The sequence below is a fragment of the Siniperca chuatsi genome, linkage group LG1 (genome assembly GCF_020085105.1).
Source record: "Siniperca chuatsi isolate FFG_IHB_CAS linkage group LG1, ASM2008510v1, whole genome shotgun sequence".
In the NCBI taxonomy this organism is placed as follows: Eukaryota; Metazoa; Chordata; class Actinopteri; order Centrarchiformes; family Sinipercidae; genus Siniperca; species Siniperca chuatsi.
Window position 1 is genome coordinate 9,148,856 of NC_058042.1, and position 18,630 is coordinate 9,167,485.

Consider the following 18,630-nt stretch of genomic DNA (forward strand, 5'->3'; position numbering starts at 1 on the left):
TATAAACAGTATGTTGTTATAAACAGCATGTTGCCTTCTCTTGACAAACAAACACTGGTCTTCCTAAGAGAACACATGTAAGGGACTGGATTTCTATTGCCGACTGTAAATAATTCACTCATAATAATTTATTCATATTGATCTTGGATGTGTATTTTGTAGTCTGTCATATCTTGTTAAATCTGTAACTCACTGCCAGTAATGTCTGTCTTGGGCATGAAAGAAGGACATTTTGAAATTTATCTCAGTGATTTTCCCCCTTGTTTAATAAATGGTCAAAAATGTATAGATGTCGGTATTTTGGATTTTTTTTTACATTTGCAACATCAATACTGAGAATTGTCTTGATTACTGCTCCTTCACGTGGCACTTGCACAATTTTATTTTTTTCATGAACTGAACACATGTGCATGAAAGATGGATGCCTTTTCTTGCTGTCTTATAATATGAATATTAAACCATATTCTGCAGTGTAAGTCTTTGATGTCAGATGTTGTTGATGTCACTGTGAGCCTTTCCTCCATTATTATTCAGCTTATTTCATCGGTGGGTGATACTTTGCAAAATGCATCTTGAAAGAACATTGATGACACCAAATAATTTACAAGATATGAACAAGAAAACACAATGTAGATATTGTGTAGAAACATTTTTTTTATTTTTTTACAAATTGATACAAATACACAAGATACAGATACAAAAACATTAACTGCTGAGTGTTGACCATACGGTCCATCATTAAATTGCACCTCATGTGGCAGAAGAAGCACTAATAAATACACACATGCAACAGTGACAAATATCTAGCGGATGGAATGCACAAAAACACCAAAGAGCTGCTTGTGGAAACAGTAACTTCTCGACAGAAAAAAAATTTCTTGTGTCTTTTCAAAGAAGTGAGAGAAAAGGGACAAAGGGAGAGAAAAGAGGAGAGGGATTCAGCTAAAAAAGGTTTCCTAAAATTTTTTACTTTTTAACTGTGACAAGCTCCTGAGACCTTTGTGGAGGAAGCGTATCAGTTCAAGTGAAAAATCTCATCCAAGTCTGCACTCAAAAGGGTAGTAATGGTTATTTTACATGTGGCCTGGGAGATGGGGATGACGTGCCTCAATAGGAGCGCTGTGTGCTGAGAGCTTTCACACAGCCTTGCGGTGGTACTCTGGGGGTGCGACCTCATAGTCAGTGGCACTGAAGAGTGTGGATGAATTCTTTACCAGGTACCTGAAGAAAATGTAACACTGATTGTCATTTTGGAGTGGGACAGAAATGGTTATCGCTGAAACAAATTTGTCCCTCAACAGTCGTCATGTCGAGCTTGCTATCCAATTACCAACAAATATCTAAAATATACAAAATCATTTTTATAGTACGATAAGATAGTGGAGGCTGTCTGCCTCCAGAGGGGATTTGCACAACAGGTTTTAAAATAATTGAAAGTTATCATTCAACCCTCTATCCTGTCGGATTAGAGTCCCAATATGAGTCTTGTCCAGTTGGACATTAAATAAGGTTTGTCTGGATAAACATAAGATGTGACAAGCTAAGACAATCCTCTTCACAGGAAATTCAGTTTGCGGGACTCACACAAGTAAAATTACTATTCTGTGGCTAGGTGACGTAGGAGTGAAATTATTATATCTCAAGGCTTGGGTTGGGAACCATATTCGGTTCCTAATTACAACCAATTCCAGAATAAGCGAGTGAGGAAAAAGACGATGAGAAATGTCACATCAGTGGCAAGAGATTTTACAGTGTAAATTGAGTTTGCAAGTTATAACGCTGTAGAGACTAGAGTGTGTTGAGACTGCAGACCAGTGAAAAGCCGGGTGTGTGCGCTGTGAGTAGCTCAGTAAATATCGACGCAGTAGCTGATATTTAGTTAGGGTTGCTTTAGGGTATTTATGGCTAATCAAAAAGTAGGCTACATTAAAATTTAAAATATAGTAACACAAGAAGGTTAAAGGGACATAGGATTAATTTGTGTGAATATAATTTGGTTATTCTGTGAAAGGTCAGTAGACTGCTATTTTCTTGGTTCACTATTATTTATTTTAGTGTGAACCTTTTATTTTTCTTGATATTATCGTTTTCCTCTTTAGTTAATACATTTTGAGTTAATTTGTGGGGACATAGTTGTTTTGTAATTTCTGTTAGGTGTAAACATAACCACACTGAAGCCACAAAAATAAGGGAGTAAATAGTTGTTGATCATTGATAATTAAAATAGGCCTACACTATCTACAACTACTAACAACATAAAAAAACACCTATAGGTAACCTATACCTACCTATATGTAAAGGTACAGAAAGCACTACACAAAATGTAACACAAAATGTTGACCTCTTTTTTTTTACCACATTGGAATTGAAATTAAATCGAATTAATAAGAACTGGAATCGCTAAAATTCAAACGATACCCAACCCTACTGAAGGCTCAAGGGTTTCAAGTGTTTGCTTCGTTAAATGGACAAGTTCGATAGGAAATTACGTGTTTAATTCAGAAAATGTCAGACAGCTTTCTTATGGTGTCTGACTCAACAGAGCAATGTATAGAAAAAGGAAACTTTCCAATTACAAGTTTTTTTTTAAACATACTTCAACAGCAGACGTTTTAACAAGATAACCTTCACCGATGTTGGGTAAACAATGTCTGTGACATGATTAGTCACAGCTTTTCTAGCCTGAAAATCAGGCTGAATTAACACAGATCTCTACAAAAGTTTGTTTTCTCTCCTTTTCTACAGCTAAGGTGGTGTCTCGGGTTCATTAACAGTATGAATAATTCTCGTTATTTGACAGCTAGTTACTAGTTACTTTTCAGATGAAGATTTTACATAAAAAACACATATGATAAGTTTATAAAAGACAACACACTGTTAAAGATTAAACCAGTGGTTCCCAACATTTTTCATTTATAACCCTTTATAAGAAAAATCAGTGTGTAATTGGGGCCCCTTGTCACATTTTAGATGTCTATGAGTTGTTAGTTGTTGATGAGTTGTTGACATTTCTCCTCTGAACTTCTCACAGTTTTATTTGAAAAACTGTTTGAGGCTCAAAGAGGTAAAATTGTCCAATATTTCACAAAAAGAAAAAAGAAAAACAAACAAACGAAAGAACAAAAAAAAAACTACAAATTTGTTTTTTATTTTTTCCTCTCCCATTAATCATCGCACGACCCCTCAGATTCATCTTGTGAATCTTTGGAGGGGCCGGACCCCCCAGATTGGGAACCACTGGACTAAACTAGCTAACTGTTTATAAAGTAGTTAAAACTTGCTCCACCTCGAGCAGCTACAACAGTAAAATGTTGTTTACGCACTGATGTATGAGTATTTACAATCTAATAATTTCATATATAATAACATGCAAACCCGTGGTCTTGCATTCCACCCAAAGTACCCAAACGTTAGATCTCTCTCAATCTTATAGATCTACATGCTGTTGAGTGTACTGTCAGTCTCAGAAAAAATATTTTCCAGAGCAGAAACTCAATTTCATGGCTTATGTTTTGGGGATTTGCAACAAGCCTGGCTGCACTAATATGAATGTGGATGTAACATGGCATTTGAGAATCAGCCGAACATGACATGGAGTCTGGTGGTGTGGTGGGAGTTAAACCTTACTTGAGGAAATCTTGGAGGTAACTGAGCAGCAAAGCCAGACTCTTCTCGTCCAGTGGAGTGTAGGCCAGCATGGCTCCAATACGAACTGTCAGGGGAGGACAACATATTTGAGGATAAACATCACTATGTTGTTGCAGGCTGAAGGAGGTTCACTTTTAAAAATACTATATGAATGTAAAATGCTTCATAAAAAGGAAAATTCTAAAGTTTGTGAGACCAATTATTTGGAAACACAAACTTTAGTAAATAACATGCCATACTCCTGTGTAAATCTGATATACACAGAATTTAAGTTTACTAGATGACATGACTATTTCAAACAACTGAGACACCCTGATAATACTGCCATAATACAGCAAATCTGCTGTTTTAGGGATACAGGTGGTTTGCAAAATAAACGTACTTACAGTTGCAATAAAAGTGCTCAGGATGGGCAATATGGATAAAATATTCTGTATTCTTATATTGTAATAGCGATATTTATCATTATATAAGACATTTCATGTAAATTCAATTGAAAAACTACTTATAGATAAAATAACAAAATGGGAATGACTGTTTCATGGCTAATACAGTAAATTAAATACCTGACAAATGAAAGGTACTCATTCACATTGATGCACAAATCTTGTATAAATTGCCATATTGTACATTCACTATTATTGTACATTTGCACAATATCTTATTTTTTTATTTTTATTGCTGTTTGGATTTCTATTGTGTTTGTTTATTTATCTGATCTACTCTTCGACTTGCGGCTACCCTGTAACTTGCTGCTGTAACATTAACCCGAAATTTCCCCCGAAAATAAAGTTTTATCTTATCTTATCACAGAGAAGTCCTTGTCATTAATTTGCAACATTGCTGTATATGCTCAATACAACCAGAGTTATTAAAGAGATACAGTAGCTACCTCAGTAGAAACCATATAGCAAAATCTCTACCAGATGACAAATCTCTTGCCAGCCACTATAATTGCTCAGAAGACATAAAATGCAGTCATTATAATCAAACCTATTTGTAAGTTTAAAATGTTAAATCTGATTAAGTATCAAAGGACATTGTTAAACCCTCACTACCTTCTTCCTCATGACCTTTTGAGTATTTCTCGAGTCTAATGTCAATATAACAAATCAATTTTTAAATCCAGGGTGAGAATTACAGTGCAGGTGGTGAGATCACCTGACCAACACACAAGCATTGTTAGAATGATCCATTTGCATAATTATTTGTGAAATCTGTCCAGTTCACTGATAGGTCATGTTTTTCAATATACATCGTGCTGTATTTGGCTTATTTATACAGAGAAAAGAACAAATAGGTGTGCACATGCATTATTTATGCTGCTTACTGTATAGTGTAGCCATACAAGCTGTTGTAGTAACATTATTTTAAACTATATTGGTATGATAGCTTGGTCTAGGATTAATTTTCTGCTTCCACAGTGGGACTTATTTTGGACAAAGAGCTTATTTAGCATCGGACAAAATAGTGGAAACACCGAAGACAGTCTCCCATAATTTCACAAGCCTTACTTAACATGTGAACTTGAAGAACAGCGATGCCTCTCTTTAGCCTCACAGTGTTCAAGCTTCTGTAGAGAACATTTCACATTTCTTTCACAAAGACACAGACAAGAACTAAAAAAAAACTGCAACATTTAATTTACTCCCACATTGTACCAGCATGAGAAGAACTTTCTATGAATCAAATTAAATCGTTTGAAAACACTTATTATAGTACAGATTGGCACTTCAGTTTCTGTATGTTAAAAACGATCCACGATTCAGTGTTCGCCTGTGTGTGAGAGCTGCATTCATGATAATCACAGTGGTGTCTAATGTATATACTACATGTGCGTGTTTCACTGCGTGTCCCTACCAAATAGGCGGAGCAAGTGTGGAGCTCCGTACACCTGAGACATCGGCATGTCTGGGTGTTCAGCCAGGATCTCAGCATACTGTGGCCTCTCGAACTTGTAAAGCAGCTGAGTGCCTAGCATGACGTTGAAGTACTCCCGAATCCCCGCCACCACTTCGTTTACGGCATACTCCCTAATTGGAGAGGGGAGAAAAGTCACATATTTCTCTGGAGAGAGCTTCCATGGAGACTTCAGAGATTTAAAGAATCGTTCATTGTACAGATTTGAAAACTTCCTTGAGATAGGAAGTCAATCACAGCTAACATCACAAACTATGACGACAGAAAATCAGACCCAGAAGAAAAACAATTGGTAGTCAGGGATGCTGTGAAAAAAATTATGTGAATTTCAATGCTTTTTTTTAATGCTTAAACACATTTTTCCTCCTAACTTCCAAGAAAGGAAATTGTTTATCTTATTTGTAAGAGAGCACATCAACGCACCAGTCTAGCTAACATTTTCAAATCTGTCTGTTTTTGACTGCTTAGATTAAACTGGGTATCCAATCTTAGCAAGTTGATTTTCATAATCTACTGAAATGAATAAAAGCAAATGGTAGTCTAGGAGACAGAAAAAAAAACACATAATTGGCATGTTTAGGAAAATGGCCAGCAGCATATATAATTTGCTGTAAATGGACTAAAACGTGCTAAATACATTAGTAATGGTCATTTAAATACTTCAGAATTCCATTCAAGATGTCCAATTATGGCTGAGGCAATGGTACATAATTTAACATGCCTGTTAAACTGCACAAGATTGTCGAAACAGCCTGTAATTCATTTCATATTATTCCACGGAGGTTGAGGACACTGAAAGGCAAAAATGCATGAATGTTGTGTGACAGGTGGCACAATGAGGTGGAACAGATTATCACAGGATACCGACGTCTCTCTACTATCACATCATTTGAAGGAAGTAAGGGTCTTTATTCTTACTTATTGTCCGAGTTTCCTTTAGATTTCTTATAGTTTGCATAGTCCTCCAAAACAGTCTCTACATTCTTCTTAGCAGGCAGATGAAATAACTGTAAGCAACAGAAAATTCTCCTCTTTATCCAAAACATCCAAATCATTTAGTCAGCAACATTTACAAAACATCACTGTGTTCCTCACTTTGAAGGTCATTTCAAGCATAATTGTCTCCACATATAATTTTATAATTAACTGTGACATTTATTGCTACATTGTACAGCTAAATTTGGTTCTGATGGAGTCAGTAACACAGCGTTATGTTGTGAGATCATTTTAAAGTATACTGTACCATGGGCAGACAACTTTCAGGAGCATAACACATCTGATTCAAAAAAAATTGAGATATGGATTCAATATGCATATTGAGAAGATTTAATTTCCTGACAGAAGAGTTGAAGATTGATATTTGTTTTGATACAGTGATTCACTTTCTGATTCATTCCAAGATCATTAAGTATAAAAATTGTTGTTAATTAGGTATTTCCATAATTCAATTTATCATAGGTAGATTATAAAAGCAGGATGTCCATATGAATCTTTAATATGTAGACATTTCCTTTACTGTGGAGCCAACTTTCTATAAAATATACAGCAAACACACCAACTTGTTATGGTTTGTGTGTGTGTTTCTTTTCACCTGTTTCTGTCGGGTGATGAGGTCCCAGTCGTCCACCAGCCAGGGTTTCAGCTCTTCAGGGATCTTCACCTTCACCTCCACACGGTTGGTGAACATCTCCTCCTGTAGACAGACACATTGATTATTTTAGTAGCAAGGCCTCTCCTTCATCTCTTCAGTGTTCAAGGTTCTGTAGAGAACATTTCCCATGTCTTTCATAAAGACACAAACAAGAACATAACTGCAAGGCTTTACTCCCACAACTATTGTACCTGTATGATTAAATAGGATAAAAGCGCTAGTAATAGAACAGATAGGCACGTCACCTAACTGTACAAGGTTAAAAACTGTGGTTGCAGTGCTTATTGCTGTTTTGTAAATGCAGGTATACGTATGACTTGATCATATTGACATTTTCTTAATATATTTTTTATTTTATTTTATTTACATTTCTTTTAATAAAACTGAATTATATCAAGATCTTGGATTATGAAGTAAAACAGGTGCAATGCATATTAGTGAATGCAAATTAATCGTGTTTTATTTTCAACAATAATATCCCAGTACCCCAACACTTCTTTCCTATTGCTGGAAACTGGCAGCAGTTGTTAAAGAAGAGAATAATGCCCGTTTGTGGCTGCAACCAGCCCCCAACCTCAAATGTTCAGGTTTTCAATGACATAGGTACTGTTATCTTTTGTTGACACCCTGGTTTGTGTGCGGGTCATAATTATGAGTACTGCTGGCTGCATGGTGCCACCATTGTCTGTTGATTCTTGCTTTCTGGGGCAAACTAAACTACTTTTCTGTGGCCCAGTGGTCACATTCATGCATGAATAACTGACTCCTCAAACAACTTTGAGAGCCGATGAAATGAGAAAGAACAGGGAGTTTTTTTTTTTTGTTTTTTTTTACAGCCCTTTATTTTGAATTTCACAGTCATTTGGACACTTTGGCGTTTTTACCCTGACATCTCAATATTTTCCCACTCTGCACACACCTCAGGAAGGAAGCTCAGTCTGCAGTTTTATAAAAGGATCTCTTGGGTCAAATAATCAGGTGTGGTTTCAATCTATGACTGTACAGAAGCCTAGTGATCAAAATGGCTCCATAAAACAGTTAGTACATTTTTTCCAGCTTGATACATAAACAAAATGCCATGCTATGAACTGTTTAAGCTATAAAACCAGGTTGGTATGTTTATTATAACTGATGATACCTACACTCTCCACAGTGGGATCAACCCGAGCCCTCTTCTTCCGTGGTCCCTGGGGCGTTTCTCCGCTGCTCGTACCTTCACCCGGCCCTGGGGCTAAACAAGACACCTATTACAGCTTATAAAATTATGTAGAAATGAAGGTTAGTGGTTTTAATAAAAAGTCTGTGAGATCAATTTGACAGGTGGTCAAAGTCAAAGCCTCTTCTTGTACTGAACAAATCCATAACGAGTTGCCTAAATAAGAGCAGGTAAACAACAACTCGTTATGTATTTTAGCTGACAAAATTATGCGGACAAAGTAAGAAGACATGTAAATAAAGCAGCACTTAAGCCAATTTTATCTATTTCTAGGAACTCTTAATATCTTTTTTTCCTGGCAATTTTCACAGATTCAGTGTGCCTCCAAATTACTTTACACCAGGGAGCACGTTAGATAAAAGTCTAAATATGAAAAGTGGTTAAATTGAAAATATAGTTAGCCACATCTCTCTCCCTATCCTTGTGTGCTCTCCTCTCCCTGTGTTTCTTGTCAGTCCCCTGTTTGTCGCTATGTGTTTGTGTGTGTGTGTACTGGCCTAGGGCGGGGCACCCTGGTTCTCCCTCCTGCTGCTGATCACTGGCATACCTGACGTTCATCATCCAATAAGTCTCCACAGTATATCTACCTGGCTCTAACATACAACCAGGGCCAGATCGTCTCTGTACACCAGTACGATACCTTTGTCACGGTTCCTACCTCGACCAAGTTAAGTTGTTGTTACCCGCTATTGTTGTCTCTCTTGTAACCTTGTCTGTCTCTGTCACAGAGCTACTCCCTGCCGGTGATCACAGCCACCGTGTCCTCCCTGATCTCTGCAAAGCTGTCTTCCTGTTCTGCCTGCCACGCTACATGAGCCGAGCCCAGAACCTACACTCACCGTCTCCGTCCTAGCCGGCATTTGGGTCCTTAGATCGTACAATATGCTTATTGCAATTAAAGTGATGTATTTATAAATGTATTACCTGATACCACCATATATTAAAAAGCTGCTTTTTTAAAAAACATGTCTTTCTGATATGGATAATAACATTATCAGAAAGAAGCTCATAATCTGCACCGCCAGAAAAACCATGACACTGTGTTAATACTCACAAGACTCACTGTAAATGCCTGAATGCCCAAAAAGGCAAGTACAAACATCTAATATCATAAACTGATGGGACATCTTTAGATACTTTGGAACTCACTCAAATGGCCCATGTACATTTCATTGTAATGTTTAAATGTTACTGTGACATTCTGGTGACTAAACAAACGACTTTGAGGACAAATTTGTGATTTTGGGGTTATATAAACAAATGTACTTGAGTTAAAGCTGCTACTAACATGTAGAATCATTTTACTTACTCTTCTGTTTTGCCTTTTTCACTTTCCTAGGATGCAAAAGAAGAAAGAAGCGTTATAAGTGACAGTATGATATTACACATGTACCCTGTGTGGTCCCCCTGCACAGTGACTACATCCAGTACATACATGCATATGTTAATCCATTCAATATATATTGCCAGGCCAACATTGTGTCAACTTACATGATGTGTTTACAATATGTGGAATTATTAGAGGTGGGAAAACAAGGTGGACACTTACAGATCAACATTTTTCTGCTGCACAGCAGCAATCTTCTTACTTGGTGCTAAACCCCTCATCTTTCCCTCAACATAATGGTCCCTTGGGAAGAAAAAATCAGTGAGGATCATTAAATAAATCGACTAATAATGTTTGTACTGATATTTGTACATATACTGTACTGTCAAGAGCACTATGTTTCAACTCATAAAGCAACTAATAATAAATTCATGGTCAAAATTTAATTGAAGTGAAAATTTCATTACTCTTTTGAAAAAGGTTGAAGCTGTTTGGGAAACAATGACTAACAAAAGATTTAAAATTTAAATCATCAAGGTTTTTTTTTTTACGCAGTAACAGATGTCTCACAAAAACACTTATTTATCATCTTTACCCTCTGTGCACAAAAAAGGGGAACTTACTGATTGGCCTTTTGAAGCTCTTTTTGTTTCGCAAGGTTGCTGTCCACATATTTGAGAACTCTGCTTTCAGGAACCCATTCATCCCAGCTGCAAAAGAAACATAACAATTTCCATAACAATGAAAATAAAAAGTCCTCTCTGATTTTATTCACACACACACACACACACACACACACACACTGACAATGAGCACTGCAATATGAGGTAAACACTCAAAGAGAAATACAGACAGGAAATGAAACTGTATCTAAACCAAGCTGCTTACTTTTTGTTCCATCCGCTGTAATGAATGAAGTATTTAATCTGCTTATCCTTTATGTTGATCTTTACACACTGTAAAGAAAAGAAAACACACAGGTCTGCTTCAGTCGTTGGCTGACAATTGTTTTGCAGTTAATAATCAACTAATAACACACATATAACGTTAGTATTGAAACAAACCTTTGCCTCATAGAGCAATGGCCCATGAAAGCACAGGACTCTTTCACCTGCGAGGAGAGAAGAACAAATGTGAGGATTGAAGGGGAAACAACCCTGTAAACACAATTTCCACAATATATTCTAGTGTAACAACTCGTTAGACTACCATTAAGAGAAGATTTTGAACTAATATAATTTGGACTGACATGGCTTCAGCGACTCATACTGTGTGTCAGTTACTGTCATAAAGGTTTAGCTCATACATAGCATAAATAGCAAGCTAGCTAACAGTTAGCCTAACGTCAACGTCTGTTTCCCCCAGTTAGCTTTATTTTAAGGTGATACGCTTTTATAAACGTTATTTTTTTTATATTTTTAAATGAATTCCCCACATATATGGGCAGTAATAAAGGCTCTGGAGCTTTGTCTCCCTCCCTGGAGACCACTATTGTCGAGCTAGAGCAGCGGCATCATCAACAACAACAACAACAACAACAACAACAAACCCGCCCCCTTACAGACGTTAACAGGGATTCATCCGTGGTAATTTTCTGTACCGACCTTCTTGAAATTTAGGTTTAGGGTCCTGTTTTGGCGCCATTCACAGACTCAGCTGATCGGATCTCTGAATGATCAAATTCGTGCATTGCCAGAGTCCATTTCTTCCAGGCACAAACACCTCCGACATTGGAGCCAAAGCGAAGGAGAAGCCGACAATGGCCTGCCTGCTGCTGGGTCACCTGACCACCAGACAAGACCCGGAGCTGTGGTGCGTTCAGGTGCTCCTCCTGAAACTCGTAAAAATAATAGTTGTCACACAAAAGCTCAGCTGGTAGTATTTCCAGCACAGTTTGTATTGCTGCCTTCTGGGAGGCTTTTTAAGATGCCTCTGGCAAAAAAAAAAAGAGTATTTACAAAAAGTCCTTTATTCCCCATGCAATTTGAATTATATACATAAAATTGTAGTTTGTTGTTATTTTATTTTATTTCACTGGTGTCATCTGGTATTATTGGTGGAGAGCACCACATGGTTCACATATGAATAACACTTGTATGTTTTTTTACGTGATGTTGCTGTTGTTTCTAATGTTCAGTGTCTTAATGTTGTATGCTGCAAAGTTTTAGTCAAACTCATACTTGGACAATAAAGTTGTGTTATATAAAGAGCTATATTGAAATGTGGTATTCTTTCAGCCATTTCAATGTCTCCTGCCATTTATTCCCAGGGAACAGGCCTCAAGACATGCAGCTTTGACATAATATCACCTTCTAAATTTGTTATGGTTAACATGTTACGAAAAAATGTACTGCAAACCCTGCTCCACGTGGACTTACTTCACCTTGGCAAGAAAATCCACTGATTGTTGCAATTCCAGTGAAACAAATTAATGTGAAATGTGCAAAAAAGTTGGGTGAGCATTCTTATGGAAGCCCAGTATTTATGTTAATGATGTTTTGACCCATCATTAGGCCCTGCAGTGGGCATCAGGTTGTTCCATTATAAATCTACTGAGCCCTCTGACAGGCGACACCATTAACTAGCCCTGACATAACGTACCTTTTAATTGCCTTTGGATTTTACTCCCCACTTAAAGTTGTCCAGCCACCATCACTGTATATGTAGTTCCACTGGTCTTACTAATTGCCACTAATGAGCAACTGGTATGAATCATAACCCTTAATCTGTTTCAGCAAAGAAAAAAGTGGTTTCGATATGAAGTTGTGTGTGAGTGTAAGATCACCTACTTCCAAAGGTTTCCAAAATTCACAATAGCCTTTTAGCTTCAGTAAACTTAGCTAGGTTGCTGGGCAACAGACTGAAAAAAAGATGACATTTTTGTGGCGTCACTACACCAGGATTGCTCAGCCTTAACTGGCCTATGACCATGTTTTATAGGTCACACATTTCTCAGGAAATCTAAATTTAGTGAGCTGTCACATTGCCATGTGAATTTGATCACGACACACTTTTGTGTTGATCAAATGATAATTTATCAGTAAATCAGTTTTTCTCTCTTGAACTCATCTGCATGTCAATGGAGTAGACACCACATGTAGTCTCAAACCGGTGTTAGAGGGTCTCTGCACTATAGAACGACAGGCCAACTTAAGATCCAAGTCCTAATGTTATTTTCTCTTTTGTCCCACTATGTTTTGCCATTTTAAGACAAATTAAGTAAAGACAAGCGAGAAGGACTTGGAATACCAAGATGTGTAGTCAGAATGAAGACCACTGCTTCAGATAGGAGATATAGGTTCAATATCCTGTGATGGATTGTTACTGTATTGAAAAACCCACTGAGTACCTACCAGCTGCAACTTTCCACTAACGTCCCCACGGACAGACTACAGCGTCATAATGAATTACCCTTCCAAGACCAATAAACATCTTTTCAACCCTTCAAGTAATGTTTATCTGGAAGTCACGTTAAAATGGAAAATATACACTTTATGGAATTAATCTGTAGAGATTATTGATGAGAAAAGGAAAATAGTCATTATACAATGTCAAAAAGACTCAAGTGAGGCAGAACAAATATCTTGAAGGCATTTCTTGAACTGGTACAACTGTCAAATAAAACATATGAGAAACCCATGACCCTTTGTTAATGACATATTTACATATTGCTCCTAAAAAACTGCAAGAGTTTTACTGCATCTCCATTAATGACTTTTTTTCTACCTCTTTCAAACACTTTTGACAATACTGTAAATAATGTAGTCTACAGATTCGGTGCATTTTTGCATTACAATATCAACAAACATAGACATTTTTCAGCAGCTAGATGCATGGGGCAGTATTGTGTAATAAACTTCATATTCGTTTATAAAGAGTAAATAAATAAGTAATAATAAATGTTGTATAACTAGATTCGGGAACAAAGACCACACCTTGAACACATCCCATTTCCACGCACAAGTATTTAAGCACACCCTATCCGTTCACTTCCCTTTCGACTCGGTTTTCACATCATTCCCTCCCAAACCCTTTTAATTTCATTCTCTCTTTTGTTTGAATACAGGAACCAACGGGGGGGCTCGATTCGACTCCCCTGGTTCCCTCCTGTCTTCCTGCCACCAGCTGGCTCCGGTACATCATCGTACTCCATTCATCTGTCCATGACCCTGATGTCTCCCCTCATCCCTCACCCTTCCTCCTCTCATCCCTTCATCCCTCCCTCTGGATCCTCAATCCATCCCTCCTACATCATCTTGGCTCTCCTCCATTTGTAAAACACAATAAACTAAATTTTCTAAATCCACATCTTTATTGATGTGATCTTTAGTTAGTGAAACAATTATAGTGCATGGAAAATAAATAGCAGTTAGAATTGTGCTTTTTTTGGTTTGTGGTCAGTTTATGCATTTATTTATGCAAGTTAAATTCTATCAAAAAAAGATTCATATTAGGGTCTGCTCTGTGTTTGTGCAATTTACCCATTAAGAGTATTAGATTTGCAATAAAACACAAGGAGTTAATGTTACATTCAGAATCATAATTTACAATGCCTTTCTTCACAAATTTGACAGAATTCCCAGTTTTATTGAAATGACGTTCCTGCACATCTGTTCAAAAACTTACTCGATGAGGAGTTATCATAAAACAAGTGTAGAACTGATTCTGGCTCGGTGTTACTGTATGTTTATTTATCGTCAACATCACTACATGGCAGTGGTGCACGCTGAAGGACTCACTGGTCCCTGAGCAGCTTGATGAGCCACATCTACAGGAGACACAAGGACTGACTCACTGGCTGTGACAGAAATGGAAAGTGTCATAATTCAGTGATGAGACACTTCTCTAAAATAAACATCATTTCTACATAACAGACTGAACTTCTACACACATACCAGCAGTTACAAACAGCAACACATTCACAAATAGCAAACATAAACACAACTAAGTGTATAGAAGATGCCAAAGCATGTTAAAGCAAAGAGCTGTCTATATTGAAAGCTATCACAGAGTGCATTTTTGAAAGTGATGGCATTTCTGAGTCTCTGCTGGAAAAACCAGCTGTTTTGTCACCAAGAGCAGCGCACAACTCAGAGACAGAGAGGAGTGAAACATTTTCACAGTCAAATCATAATCATTTACACCTGGAACAAGGTCAAGAAAAAACTTTGAGTCTGAAATAGATAAATAATATAATGTAAATGTTGTCAATAACATGCCTTTCTGTCTCAGTTGGCTGTTTGGGGAGATTTTTCTTCCACTTGCTTTATTTTTTTTTTACTGTGTCTATTTCTCTGTACTTATTTCTGTCCTTGTGCTGCTGCAACAAACCAAATTTCCCCTCTGGGAATCAATAAAGGCTTATCTCATATATTTTTGTGATTTCCATAACCTTTGTGCAACAATTTCAAGTTTTGATAATGTGTCTGGAGTGTCATATTGTAAGCGTTTTTATATATTCTTTGTTTGATCACTTGACGTCAGCAGGATGTTATCAGTTTTGCACCATTATATATCTTGTGCTTTGTAATGTTGACCAAGATTTTGCATAAAAAACATATGATAACCTACTAAAATACAACACAGTGTTAAAGATTTAACCAGTGGTTCCCAACTTTTTGGCTTGTGACCTCTTACAAATAAACAGTGTCTAGTTGGGGCCCCTTGTCACATTTCAGATGTCTGTGAGTTGTTAATAGTTCCACCAAACTTCTCAGAAGGTTTCATTTAAATTAATGTTCGAGACCCAAGTACATTTTGCTGACAATACCTTTGCTCACGTAGGATTTTAAATGCAGGACTTAATATTGTATTTTTAATTTGTCATACAATATACAGTATACTCTTGGATTTCAATTCAAGGGCTTCAAGGGTTGTTAATTATCTGGCAATTAGCTAATGGTTGTCATGTTTACTGTCATAAATGAATAAAGGAACAAACAGAAAGTATTTTAACACTGCTGGTACAACTAGGAGGCCGTTTCTCGCCTTTTTCTTCTGTCACGTTTGATGGCAAGAAACACTCACAATGTGCCACGCTAGAGCAGTTCTGTTTATATGTATATAACTGGTGGGAATGACTGGGGTTGATTAGATGGCTGATTTGACAGTAATAGTCTCAGTCCCTATTTTCTCTGGGAACACGGTGAGCAGAGACACAATTTCAGTGTCCTGAGAGGAGGCCTGATTAGTGCTTTTAACAACTATGTTTTCTCCAAAATGTCAACATTGTGATGAGTCCTCCAAGTGTCAAGAGCTGACCTTTACAAGACCTACAGTACATCAACATGATTAAAGCACCAGCAGCACTGAGGTGACACTTACCAAAATGTCAAAATATTTATTTTTTCAAGGCTTGGTGGAAAATTGAACTTTAAATCCACATACGCAGCTTAAGGCCAATATTATAAAGAATCCCACTGAAGTCTTCAGAGAGGTGCACAACATTACTCTGGTGCTTCTCCTGCCTTTTAACCCCAACTTTATTACATCAAGGTGTTGACACTTAGCTAAAATACACATTGTCCAGTCCTGCTACCAGTGGTGGAAGAAGTACTGAGATCCTTTACTTAAGCGAACGTACTAATACAACAATCTTGAAATACTCAATGCAAGTGAAAAGTTCTGCATTCTTGAGTAAAAGTACAGAAGTATCCAAAGTAAAAGTACTCATTCTCCAGAGAAGTGTCCCCTCTGACTGATATATTGTTATATATGACATTATTAGATTGTTTATATTGATGCATTAATAATGTGTGAGTAGCATTTTACTGATGTAGCTGGTCGTGGTGGAGCTAGTTTTAACTACTTTATACACAGTTAGGTAGTTTAGTCCAGTGGTTCCCAACCTGGGGGTCGGGCCTCCCTCTAAAGGGTCACAAGATGATTAATGGGAGAGGAAAGAAGAAAAAAGTTCTGCTACACGCAATGTATATAATATATATAATCAAACAAACAATAAGGAAGAAGGAAAATACATAAAAGTTACAACTGTTCAGGGGGCTCACCAAACAACTCTTTATAAAGCAGTTAAGTACTGTATGCACACTTTTAGTTTGTGGTTAGTTGTAAGGAGTCTATGTACAAGTTAAATTCACAAGGAGTTAAAGTTTATATGTTTTTGAGTATAATGTTTTCCCCACTAACTGAATTCCCAGTTTTATTGAAAATAAATCTTCCATATCTGTCCTAAACTCACTTGATGAGGGGTAAATCATGATACAAGTGATTCTGGCTCAGTGTCAGAAAATGTACATTTATCATTAAGAGCAAATTTGTGTCTTTGTATATGTATGTTTAAATGTATATGTAAAATTATTAACCTCATTATAATCTTTGCTTTTTTGTGATGGTTACCTCTTTGGGCCTAAAACAGTTATTTAAACGAAACCATCTGAAAAGTTTAAAGGAGAAATTAACTACTAACAAATCAGAGACATCCGAAACATGGCAAGGGGCTTCAACTACACTCTGCTTTGTGAGGGGTTGAAGTTGGCATTTGCATTTTATAAGGTTATCATAAATAAATTTAGTGGAGTAAAAAAAATTGCCTCTGAAATGTAGTAGAGTTAAAGTATAAAGTAGCAGAAAATGGAAAGCATGAATGGCAAGTACCTCAAAATTAAACGTAAGTAAGGTACTTGATTACATGTCGGCTACTTAGTTACTTTTCACCACTGCTCTCAGGTGTAATTTACAGGTGAATGTGGTGGTGGATCATAGATCACTTTGGTGGTTCCCAACCTTTTTTGTCAGACGTACCCCCACAGCCCAATCCGATGGGCCTTTGATAGATGGGATGGCTTTATGATATTATTCAATGGTATTTTTCAGTAGCAATTTTACTACTGCCATTTGGAGTGACAGAAACTGGTTGTTTCAACCATTTACAGTATCTTTACTTTTTGCTTTTTCTAACTGGTATTTCTGCAGTCTTAATCAACTTAAAATTGACTCACTCAGGTTAGTGGAAAACTGAGGGGCATGTCTTGTGCAGACTACCACAGTTGGTAAGTTATTGTGACAATAACTATGAATATCATCATCACACACATTTGTAAACTTACTTGTATGTTGATTTTTCTCCTTAACACAAAAATGTGGATATATATCATCAAATCATAATTTCTATTTTTTCAAATTAGCTGAGCTTCATAATTTTTGCACTTACCTCCTGGTGACTGCAGAAGTAGCCCTTGGGGTACAAATACCCCTGGTTGGGAATCACTGCATCATTGTGTGTGTGTGTGTGTGTGTGTGTGTGTGTGTGTGTGAGTGTGTGAGAGGTGAGGCCATCCACCTATACACCAGCCCAGGTTTCAGCTCACATGAATCATCCACTTCATGGGCTAAATAGAATCTTAAAAACCTAAATTGCATCAAGTCAAACAGATCCATTCAATTCAATCTACAATTGCATCCAGGGCCCATCCTGTATGACAAAAACACAGCCTAGTTTCTGATATGAACGTGTTCACATGCGACAGCTGTGTGTGCACGTGCGCTGCAGCTCACACACCCATTCATTAAGGCCTTTGCGCACGTGGCTCATGTTGTGTTCATGCATGTAGTCACTTTTCTCTGAGTGCTATTGGAGAGCTCCTAGGTGTCCATTATAAAGTCTAGTCCATCCGCTTGCTTTGTAAGTGGATGATAGCTGAAACAGTAGTAGCTCATTAGACAGAAATAGACAGTAGGCCTGCAGTAAACCATTAGCTTCAATATGCAGGTCAGTCTGTCCGTTATAACCTTTACTGTTATTCAGATCAGTCATTCATAACTCAAACTTGTTATCACCTGCTGATCAAATGTTTTCACCTGTTACATTTGGACTCGTGCAATCAATTAAATTAATTAAACTAACCCATG

General features: G+C 37.2%; 1 protein-coding gene across 3 annotated transcripts; it reads right to left on the reverse strand.

Moving 5' to 3' along the window:
• Positions 1–634: 634 nt before the first annotated feature.
• Positions 635–11,557, reverse strand: LOC122880323 (mortality factor 4-like protein 1). Of its 3 annotated transcripts, XR_006379145.1 has the most exons (14): positions 11,367–11,557; positions 10,827–10,873; positions 10,651–10,718; positions 10,386–10,472; positions 9,985–10,065; positions 9,745–9,770; positions 8,362–8,450; positions 7,160–7,261; positions 6,812–6,844; positions 6,487–6,575; positions 5,509–5,681; positions 5,163–5,221; positions 3,628–3,712; positions 1,165–1,221 (listed from the first exon to the last, which is right to left on the reverse strand). XR_006379145.1 is itself a non-coding variant. In XM_044205739.1 (13 exons), the coding sequence occupies exons 1-13, from the start codon at positions 11,404–11,406 to the stop codon at positions 1,137–1,139; spliced, it is 1,005 nt and encodes a 334-aa protein (XP_044061674.1). In that variant the 5' UTR covers positions 11,407–11,553; the 3' UTR covers positions 635–1,136. The 3 variants fall into 3 exon arrangements, 2 of the variants coding, with proteins under 2 accessions (XP_044061674.1, XP_044062437.1); XM_044205739.1 differs by lacking the exon at positions 5,163–5,221 and having other exon boundaries at positions 635–1,221; positions 11,367–11,553; XM_044206502.1 differs by lacking the exons at positions 5,163–5,221; positions 6,812–6,844 and having other exon boundaries at positions 635–1,221; positions 11,367–11,550.
• Positions 11,558–18,630: the final 7,073 nt, after the last annotated feature.

Coding starts and splice junctions, on each gene's coding strand:
- LOC122880323 (XM_044205739.1), bottom strand. CDS start 11,406: ATGGCGCCAAAACAGGACCCTAAACCTAAATTTCAAGAAG. Junction 10,473..10,650: donor TACAGCGGATGGAACAAAAA/GTAAGCAGCTTG, acceptor TTTCTTTTGCAG/CTGGGATGAATGGGTTCCTG. Junction 3,713..5,508: donor ACACTTGCTCCGCCTATTTG/GTAGGGACACGC, acceptor CTCCCCTGACAG/TTCGTATTGGAGCCATGCTG.